This window comes from Labeo rohita, chromosome 9, assembly GCF_022985175.1.
Source record: "Labeo rohita strain BAU-BD-2019 chromosome 9, IGBB_LRoh.1.0, whole genome shotgun sequence".
NCBI lineage: Eukaryota > Metazoa > Chordata > Actinopteri > Cypriniformes > Cyprinidae > Labeo > Labeo rohita.
The window spans coordinates 27,279,584-27,290,676 of record NC_066877.1 but is presented as its reverse complement, the minus strand read 5'-3'; the positions used below and the strand labels follow the sequence as shown (position 1 = coordinate 27,290,676).

Genomic DNA, 11,093 nt, shown 5'->3' with positions numbered 1-11,093 from the left:
CACAGGATGTTTAAAAAAAACACAAAAAGTGAATTATATTTTGGAAAGTCTATAACCCTTTGAATTGCTCCCCTCCTGTCCATGTGGACAATTTGTTTGTCACTAACCAGCAGTTTAAACCAATCAAAATTTTTTATTTTTTTACTGTACTGTTTGCTTGTATCTGAGACCGTTCTTTGTTAGTATTCCAGCAGTGACTCACTTTGACCACTTAAAGATTGATGCTAGGTCAGTGTTTGAGTCTGGTTGATCAATATCTGCTACCATAGACTTTTTGACCTGGGTCCTCTGTACAGGGTGATGTGGAGGAGGTCCGTAAGCTCCTTGCTCAGGGAGCCGACCCCAACCTGAAGGACAATGCGGGCTGGACACCACTGGTGAGCGAAAAAGAATTCACACACATTCCGACATAAATCTTTTACACATAACAGCCTTGTCTCTTGTTCGAGGTTGTCTGGGCTGAAAATGGTTGGAAAGCTTTTCCCTGTATGTACAGTAATGTATGTTATTCTAGCAAAATGGAGTATGTGCACTGAATACTTAACTGCCTTAATGGTAGTTGTAGATTTTACTGTTACCCTTCTGTGTTTGTGGTTGTTTTATCCTGTATATTTTTATTTGCTGAAATCCTCTGTCTTGTGATCCATTTAGCTGATGAAGTGTAAGATCAATGTAACTTTTTGCATTTGGGAATGGTGAAATTATAAATGAGCACTAGTAGTGCAAATTTTGCATCTTTTTCCACGCAAATCAAGTTGTACTTTTACTCTCAGTGCAGTTTTAGAAGTGACAATTTCACAGAAAAGTCTGAAATAAATTTGAAAAACACTACTATTATGACTGTAACACAAGTTGTCACAACAGAAAAATAAGGTTTTCAGTCCAAATTTCTGCTCCAACTCCAAAGATTTTATTTTATTTTATTTTATTTATCTGTTGTTTTATTTTATTGATTGCTTTTTATAATATATTTTATTACATTTTATTTTATTACATTGTTTATTTTTGCAATTCTATCCTTTAAACTGAGGCATCATCACAATTAAAATGATCATAATTTTTGCAGTATTGTGGTAAACAACACAATATTTACAGAAAGTTTAAATTGTATGCTTAGGACAAGGTTTTTTGTCAGGTTGGAGCAAGTTGTCACATTAAAGAATATAAATTTGTTTATTTGAATAATTTTAAATATTTGTTGGCCAAATAATGTTTTGATATTTTATGTAACATTTTTATTTTTTAAATTGTTACGCTCTTTAAATTTTGCTTCAGTGTTTCAATAAACTGTTTACTAACAGGTTTCATTGTGACAACTTACCTCATATAATGTTATAAACAATGCTTATCCCGTTTGAACAAGATCAGTGTGTTTTTAGTGAACTGTATCTTTCTTTCCTGAACAGTAACAGTACTATAGTTTTTTTTTTTTTTTTTTTTTTCCTGCAGCCAAGACTCTATGGTTTGTGCCTCTACAGAAATGTACTTTAATAAGTAAACATGCACTGAGAAATATTCAGTGAACCCTACAAGTGTGACTCCCAAATCAGGTTCCTTATGCTTGAAATTGTACGTTACAAATGTACTTTACAGTTTAAAAAATGTATCATTATTTCTTTCACATTACAGTATGCTGTTGAGAATTAGGAATGGGGGTTTTTAACAGCTAAATCATAAATCATCTATGAAAAACCTTTCACAACTGAATAATAATGAACCGCAACATATTCTAAGTTTCTTAAAGAAAAATCTCTGTGAATATATGTAACTGCATTTCCCCTCAGTCATAAATTCCACAGGTCTAGCTTAAAGGCCTTTGCCAAGCTGTTCATACTGGGGAATTATTGGGTCCAAACTATTATAATAATGCTTTTGCCCTTATAATCCTTCATGATATGACAGAACATTGTTATATCTGCTACTAAGGCAATTATATATTGTATTTATGTTTTGTTTTTGCAGCATGAGGCTTGTAATCTGGGTCACTTGGGAGTGGTGGATGAACTGCTTCAGAAGGGGGCGCTGTTGAACACCCCAGGCTATCAGAATGACTCGCCACTGCATGACGCTGTGAAGAACGGCCAAATAGCAGTGGTCAAGCTCTTGGTTGAACGAGGCGCCTGCCAAAGTGTCCTGTGAGTACTTCAAATTCTCTCACCTGATCAAAGACTCAACCAATCACCTGAAGCTGAGATCACATTGATATTTCTTTAAACAATGTTGTTAAAATAAACCCAATTAGACTTACATTATAACTATAACTGTAACACTACCTCTGAAATATTGAAGCTTTTTTTATGTTTTTGAAAAAAAGTCCAGTGCTCACCAAGGCTGCATTTATTTGCTCAAAAATTGAGTAAAAACACTACTGTAAAATATTACAATTTAAAGTAATTGTTTTTTTTATTCCTTTCTTATTATTTTTAGCTTTTATATTTTTACAATCACTTTGCTGCTTAGTGTTTTTATGGATATATTTCAAAAGATAATCTTTTGTAAAATTTAGTCAAAAGTTGAATATATAATATATATATATATATATATAGATGGATAGATAGGTATAGATATAGATTCCACCTTTTTATATTTTTTGTGTTGTTTCATATTATATAATAAAGTGTTTTTTTTTAACCATTTGATAATGACTTTTCTTAATGTTTTGTTTAAAGTCTTTTATGCCTTTATTGCTTTATGATTATGATTATTATTATTGTTAATAATAATGTTCAAACCAATTGTTGCTGCCTAATGTTTTTTGTGGAACCGTGCTACATTTTTTTTCAGGATTTTAAAAATTAGCACTGTATTTATTGTCTCCTTTGATCAATTTAATGCATTCTTGCTGAATACAATCATTTTATTTTATTATTTTTTATTTTTTTTTTACCCATTTGTTAAGGTTTTTAGACCATCTTTGGACCAAATTAAAACACTGGGCATTGGGCAATATGAACAATTTCATGGTAACGATATATATAACAATATAGTTATTTTTGTTTTAAATGAGGTCTTTATAATATCAGCATTTTTGATATAGCAAAAAACTAATATTAGCCTACGTTAAAAATTAACAAAAGCAAAAACTTAAGCTCACTGAAGACAAGTAAACAGTCAGCGATAAAATAAGAGTAAGAAACTAATTACAAGCAATACGACAAAAAAAAAAAAAACTACGGTAGAACAAATAAATAAGAAATGCTACATACACTGTATAAAGTAAACAAATGTATAAAAACACTGCATATTCTTCATTGTAAATTAAATATATATATTTCTTCTTATTAAAGTAACAAAAGTGATTTAGTCAATAGAAGTGAGAGATTTTCTGTCTTTTGTTGTTTGATTAACTTGAATGACGGACAGCAGGAATATTAGGCTGCATTTTGTTCAATACTCAATATATATAAAAGTCAGTATACCTGCTTGTGACCGCTCCTCAATGCTACAAAAGAAAATATGATGTCAAATCTCTGTGGGTAGATAGATTTCTACTGTTGAGCAGAATACCATCAAATATACTTCTCAGCCCAGTTATGTGTTTTATTCATTCATTTTATATGTGCATATTTTGTAACTTATGACTACGGCATGGTGTGTACCTGGTGTAAAGATGTTCAGGAACTTCTGCTCCGCTTCCTCCCACATGCCCTTTATCTTAATGAACTCTATTTCCCCAAGATTGGCAGTGAACCCAGATGCACGAACGCTCATCCCGAGAGCGTCTCTGCATCTCTTTTTGTCTGTCTGCCCTTTGTACATTGATTGACTAGTGCTGTGCTGTACGTTGGGAGCGCATAAAGCATCAGCAGATTTATGCTTCGTTAGTCAATGGTGAAGTGAAGCATCAGCTCTGTCATAGAAGCACTGCACAGAAGCAATCCACTCCTGTCAGACATAATCAATCACTTTCACTCCTTGCGGTCTGGAATCGGAGCAGTGGGGCTACAGGGGGAACTGCTGTGGGCAGAGCCTTCGCTGTAATGTGTTGTATGAATTGACTGGCACATCCCTGCTGTACCAGCAGTAATCTTTAATGCTTTTCAGATCTGAAAAGCTGCTTCTTCTGGGACCGTGAGGGTAGCGAGTACAAGCAAGACAGAAACGGTAGCTCTAGTGAGCTACATACGCAGCATCCTAACTGTCACGAAACCTCATAAGTGAAATTATTTGGAATGCTCTACATGGACAGATACTCACAGCACCTCACACAAACAGCACTTCACACGAAATGCGACTCTGTTGATTTCAGTAGAGTTTGATGATATGTGGCATGTTGGTAAGCTTAAAATATAAAAATGCATGGCACTAAACATTTTTAAACATAAAATAAAAATATAATATTTTCATAACTTGTTTTGTATTATTAAATGTTTATTCATTGGAGTGCAAAAGTTTGAGCTCTGTAGATCTCTTATGCTCACCAGCGCTGCTTTTAATTTAATAAAAAATAAATAAATAAATAAAAAATCGGGGGTCCTTAAAAAGTCTCAAATTTAGTTAATCAAATTTGTCTTCAAATTCTTAATGTTTCAAAGTCTTAAATGTTACAGAAAAGTCTTAATTATGTTTTCAAGAGGTCTTAGATTTAGGGACGGAAAGACAAGAATTGGGAAATGGCTTAATAACCATTAGATTTCAAAAGGCTATGATTTCATTGAATAAATATGACTGCTGCATGTTTCTGGTGCTGCAGGCTTTGGGTGCTGCACTGCTTTGTGTACAGCAGGTACCTGAGAACCGTTATATTCTGCCGTTTCGAAAGCGCCACCTGCTGGCAGAGAATGAATGTGCATTTTCAATCAGCTTGTCTGACGGTTTTGTTTATACCAATGCAGAAATCTACCCATATTTTCATGCAGCAAACACAAAATTGTAAATGTGGACCAGCAAGATGCTTATGCATTATAAAAATCGAAACAATTAAGACACTAACATATATTAACACCCTAACACTAAGACACTAACACCCGATTTGTTAAATGCTGAATCATTCAGTAACAAAACACCGCTGTGTGTTGCTTGGAGATGCGTGACTGTTCTAATCTGTCTAAAATGTAAGTCAGTTAATATTAACTACTTGTTTATTAAACTACTATTGTATAAAATCAGTGTCACATTTGCAATCATGCTGGTGCTTGGTCGTGTGATGTTGCTTACATATATCATACGTTATATACAGTATTTATTTGTGTGTGCTGTTGCGCATGTTAGTTTTGATTTTTCTGTGAGTCAGGTAGGCTGCACGAGCCTTAACAGACGCAACCTTGATACTGTCCGTCCATTATCAATCACCGTTTACACCGAAAGTAATAAAATCAGAATCATTCTCACCACAGTTTCAGTGCTGCCTTAAGTATTGTTTGTTATTGTTGTTTTAATCCGGTTACTTGTCCGATCGGGCAAGAAAAATTCTCTTACACTTGCCCCATCACAAAGTTCACTTGTCCCGGACAAGCAGACAAGCCTTAATGTCTAGCCCTGTATGGTATTAATTTTATTTGTCTTGACAATCCTGCAGATACCCTGGCAATATTTTCTAATGTTATTAAAATTTAACATACTTTGTTTTTTTAATACTAAATTGTTCCAAATATTTAAAAAAAATGGAAAAAAAATGGAAAGACATGTCTTATGCTCACCAGGTTACATTTATTTAATTAAAAAAAAACAACAAAAAAAAATTAATATTGTAAAATATTATTACAATTTAATATATGATATGTTCTATTAAGTAGTTCTAAAGGTAAAATAAATATATAAATATATAATTAAATGATATTTTTGAAAGAAGTCTCTTAAGCTCTTCAAATAAATTATTATTTACTGGTGCAAAAACATTTGGGGTCGATAAGAGGTTTTATTTATGTATTTATTTTTAATAGACATCTCTTATGCTCAGCAAGGTTTCATTTATTTGAGCAAAAATACAGTAAAAATAGTAATATTGTAAAATATTTTTACAATTTAATAAATTACTTTCTTAATATTAAATGGTTCAAAATGATAAATGAATGAATAAATAAATAAATAAATAAAATACATTTTTGACGTTTTTGATGTTTTCTATTTTAATTTATTCTCGAAAACAGTTTATTCTTGTGATGGCAAAGCTGAATTTTTAGCATCATTACTCCGGTTTTCAGTGTTATATGATCCTATGAAATTATATGAAATTATTCTAATATGCTCATCTGGTGTTTAAGAAACATTTCTTCTTATTACTATAATTAATGTTAAGCATTTGTGTTGCTGGTTAATATTTTTGTGGAAAATCAGATTTTTTTTCCCAAACGAACAATGTTTATTAGAAACAGAAACCTTTACTGTCACTTTTGATAAAATTAACGCAGCTTTGTTGAATAAAAGTACTTTAAAAAACTTACTGACCCCATGCTTTTCATGGTAGTGTATATGTTCTTATTTGTTTGTTTAATGTACATTTATAATCAACTATTGCTTCATCCCACTTTGACAGAAGCCTATATATATATTATTGACTAGGTAGCTAGTCAATACAGCCATTGAAAAATCCATTTTGGCAACCACTAATCTTTCATTTTTTTTCATCTTGTTGTTTCCATTTTGACATTGTCTTCTCTCTTAAGGAAGTGTCCTAGGAGGCAGCATAATTAAGATGCAATGACACCTAGTAAGGCAGCTCACTAGGCTTCAGAACAGAACAGCTGTGTACTAGTAGGAAAATATAGATGGATTCGGCTTGCATAAGCTCGATTTGTTTTGTTGATGTGATCCGAGCAAAGGAGCGCACTCGTTTCTTTCAATCGATGAGATCTGGTTAGCTCTAGTGCTTAGCGGCACCTTGATTGCTTCGGTTATGTGGACAGGAACAGCTGGAGCACCTCCGAGGACTAATTTTCACATCTCCATCGATCTGTGATTCATTGGTCCCTTTTACCTCTGGCATCTGTGTCTGATTTGTCAACTGTGAGATGGATGCAGTTGCTGAGAGGTTTTAGCTTACTAATATCACTCTTTAACCGCATGGAGTGTCTTATTTTGCTGGAGGTGATGAATGCACAACCCCCTTTTATCAGTATGGGTGGCACACACACGCATGTATGTGGCGGCTGCGTATGAGACACTTCGGCATTATTGGATTTTCACTTTTTGAGATTAGAAGCTGTGCGCCGCACCAAAACAAAATCATTTACATCCTATGGGAGTGTGAAGAGACTGTGGGCTTGTTTGGGGGTGGGGGGTGGCTCATGAATCCAAATGAAATTTTATGGACCAGTGGACCTCTTAATTGCCCCCCAGGTGTTATCTCTGCTGAAGCTTAATCTCAACATACATCCCTCTCCGCTTTATTTCATTTCCACCTCTCTTTCCCCTACCAGCCAACAGGGACAAATGATCTGACGAGGGGCCGTCACATACTGCTTGCCAAACAGGTCCTCCTAGGATTTGTCCTAGGCCTTAACCTCTAGCTTATCTGATAGTTTTGCATACTAAGTGAATTACACTGTGTAAACGAGGTCATAATCTACAAATGCTTGAACATTATTAGGCCCTTTTATCCCAAATGTATGGAAGCTTATTTTAGCCATTTCAGCCAATATCTCACAATTCAGATTTTTTTAAATTGCAAGTTTACATCTTTTTTCCTTAAAATACAGTACAGAGCAGATTACTTTAGATATAAAAGTCCCAGCTTTCATTTTTTTTTTTTTTTTTTTTTTAAGAAATTCAAACAATAAATACCACTTTGTGGCTCTTTAATGTTTTGTGACAGATCGCAGTAGTGCTTCAGTTCAAGCGTCATGTGAACCAATAATTTTTTCCTCTTTACTAGTTATAGCACAAAATAAACATGACATAATCACATTGTTTCAACCGCGAAAAGACGTCAATACACACAATTTTTTAAGATTAAGTCCACAGACTTTAATCTACCTGCCTGTCTGATTTGTTTGTCGGGCAAAAAGTGGCAGATTCAGCATTACGATTGGTCAGATCGCCTGCCAATCAAACTCCCAGCGAGGGGGTCAATGGCAAGTTATAAAGTCAGGGTTGTCAGATATAAACTTGGATTTGTAAGAAAAAAACAGAATAGTAAGCTGACTTTTTCGCCTCAGAATTGTAACTCACAGTTGGAAGTTTATATCTTACAATTTTGAGAAAAGAAGTCAGAATTGCGGGACATAAACTTGCAACTGCCAGAAAAAAAGCTCAAAATGCAAGTTCATATCTTGCACTCAACTGCAAGTTTATATCTCTTCTAATCTGGACTTTATAACTCACAATTGCGAGCTTATGTCTTGCAGTTCTAAAATAACAAGTTACAATTGTGAGAATTCCAGTCTTCAGTGTCACATGTTCCTTCAGTGCATTTAATGAATTAGCACTATGCTATGTATGATTGTTTGCACTGTCTATTTTTATGTATCCTCTTTTTTACTGTTTTCATACGTTAAATAATTTGTATTATAATTTTTTTTTTAATATATATTATTTCTAATGCATCCGTTGGCAAAAACATTATTTTGCATGAAATGATGCCTTCAGAAATTAGTCTAACATGCTGATTTGGTGCTCAAGTAACATTTATTATTTTTGCCAATGTTGAAAATAGTTGTGCTGCTTAATTTTTGTGGAAACAGCAATTTTTTTCAGGATTTTTTGATGAATAGAACATTCAAAAGAACAGAACTTATATGAAATAAAAGTCTTTTTTTAACATTTTAAATGTCTTTACTGCCACTTTCGATCAGTTACTTTTTCATTTTTTTTTCACGTTTTGTTATTGAAACCTCCCCCCACATCAATGTACACTCCATACACCATAATGACAAAGAACAAAACAAATTTGTGACAACTTTATTAAAAATAAAACACTGAAATAAGTACATTGCATAAGTATTCATACCTTTAAACACCACCTGCATTTGGCAATTATCTGCCATTCTTCGCCTCACCTCTTCACTTCTCAAGCTCTGTCAGCTTGGATGGCGGCTGACAGACATTTTCAGGTTTCTCCGGAAATGTTTGATTGTGTTCAAGCCTAGGCTGTGGCTGGGCCACTCAAGGACATTCACAGAGTTGTCTATAAGCCACTCTTGCTATGTGCTTAGAGTCATTGTCCTGTTGGAAGGTGAACCTTCTGCCTAGTCTGAGGTTCTGTATGCTCTGGACTACGTTTTCATTAACGCCATCTCAATTTTTTGGTGCATTGAGCTTTCCTTCTCCTCTGACAGGTCTCTCAGTCCCTGCTGCTGAAAAAAAAGTCCCACAGCATGAGGCTTATACCACCACACTTTAATGTTGGTACTCTGCAGGTGATGAGCAGTGCCTGGTTTCCTCCATACATGGTGCTTAGAATTGAGCAGATTTTTTTTTCTGAACTCTTCCCCAGATGTGTGCCTTGACACAATCCTGTCTCTGAGCTCTACAGGCAGTTCTTTTGACCTGGGGGCAAAGATTTTGCTCTGATATGCATTTTCAGCTGTTAGACCTTTTATTGAGAGCTGTGTGCCTTTCCAAATCATATTCATTCAAATGAATTTGCCACGGGTTATAACTCCACTTAAAGTGTAGTAACATCTACAAGCAATATGAATGTTCCTGAGTGCCCCAGATAAGGGTATGAATACTTATGCAATGGAATCATTTCAGTTTTTTATTTTAATAAATTTGCAAAGTTGTTACAAACCTGTTTTGTGCTTCGTCATTATGGTGTATGGAGTGTAGAGTGATGTGAAAAAAAAGTAATCTAAAGCATTTTAACATACAAAATGTGAAAAAAAAAAATGAATACTTTCGCAAGGCACTGTACATTGAGAGACCTTTATAGTTACAAACAGTAGGACACAGATACTGTACAGACACCGTACAGAAAGGAGGAGAAAAATTCTGTTACTAGCTTTTTCAACAGAACAATGAATGTATTATGTTAAATTAATTTTGTTGTGCTAAATAATGTTCTCACATTAAATGCTTGGGAAATGCAATTCTAAAATACTCATTAAAGCAAAAATAAAGATTTTGTTGACTTTATAAATACAAACTTACTATGCTAAATATATATAAATAATTAATATTATAAAGTTCCCCAAAAGAAGCAGTTAGGCTTTTTTTTTTTAACCTATTACACAATATTACATTCAGATTTATATCCTTTGTTTCCCTCTGCCTCCCATCCTCTATGATTGTTCAGAGACAAGACATGTGAGCATTCCTTTGAACCATTAAATGACAAAAGGGACATCTTACGTTCTTTTAAACTTCATAGCCATGCAAAAATAAAGGCCACAAGACAAATCCACAAAGTGCACTGTTGTGTAAGGTTTATTTATTCCCAGTTAGTTGGAACATTTCTTTGAGCATGAGGCATTAGCAGGCTTAACAGAACACATCTAGAGGATACACAGTTTGTCAAATATGTCCTTGAAAATGTTTTTGTTTTCAGTGAAGAGACTTTGCATAAACTAAACGTATGTGTTTCTCAGGAATATGTTTGGCCTGCGGCCGGTGGATTATGCACTGACTCCAGAAATGCAAGAGGTCCTAAGAATGGCCCCAGGGGCACCGCATCCTGTAGTGACCGCCGTGAGCCCCCCTGCCAGCCTCAGTAAGGTACACGACCCGAACCCGCCTCACAAACAAGCACACTCAAAACAAACAGATAGAAATTGCTGGTGTTTTGTACATCATCTTGTCGCTCTGAGACAGCATCTGTCAAGAACATAAATGCAAATGAAGTGTGCAGTACAGTTTATTTGTATTCTTGCAGGCTGCAGGCTGTGTGCGAGATACGGGACCAGCGGTTGTGATTGGCAGTCAGCTGACGCAGACTCAGCAGAAGCAGCTCGCCAAAGCAGCTCAGCTCTTTGGAGGGAAACAAGTGAAGTCCTTTTCTAGTGCAGGTACAACTCCTTTGAGTTCTTGTGTGAAGAAGCGAGTGGGCGGTGTATCGTAGTATGAGTAGTTTTATTTCACGTACACTGCTGTTCAAAAGGGATCAGTAAGATTATTTTTTTAAAAATGTCTCTTATGCTCATAGTGGCTGCAGTTATTGTGAAATATTATTTCAGTTTAAATAACTGTTTCCTACAAAAGCCCGTTTCCGGGACTGA

General features: G+C 34.7%; 1 protein-coding gene across 2 annotated transcripts in view; it reads left to right on the top strand.

The window, feature by feature from the left end:
* bard1 (BRCA1 associated RING domain 1) overlaps nt 1–11,093 on the top strand; it is a 30,752-nt gene that overhangs the window by 6,995 nt on the left and 12,664 nt on the right. For both annotated transcript variants that reach the window (XM_051118555.1, XM_051118554.1), the window contains exons 4-7: nt 297–377; nt 1,963–2,135; nt 10,467–10,593; nt 10,751–10,883. In XM_051118555.1, coding sequence (XP_050974512.1) covers nt 297–377; nt 1,963–2,135; nt 10,467–10,593; nt 10,751–10,883 — 514 coding nt within the window. The remainder of the gene's footprint in view (nt 1–296; nt 378–1,962; nt 2,136–10,466; nt 10,594–10,750; nt 10,884–11,093) is intronic.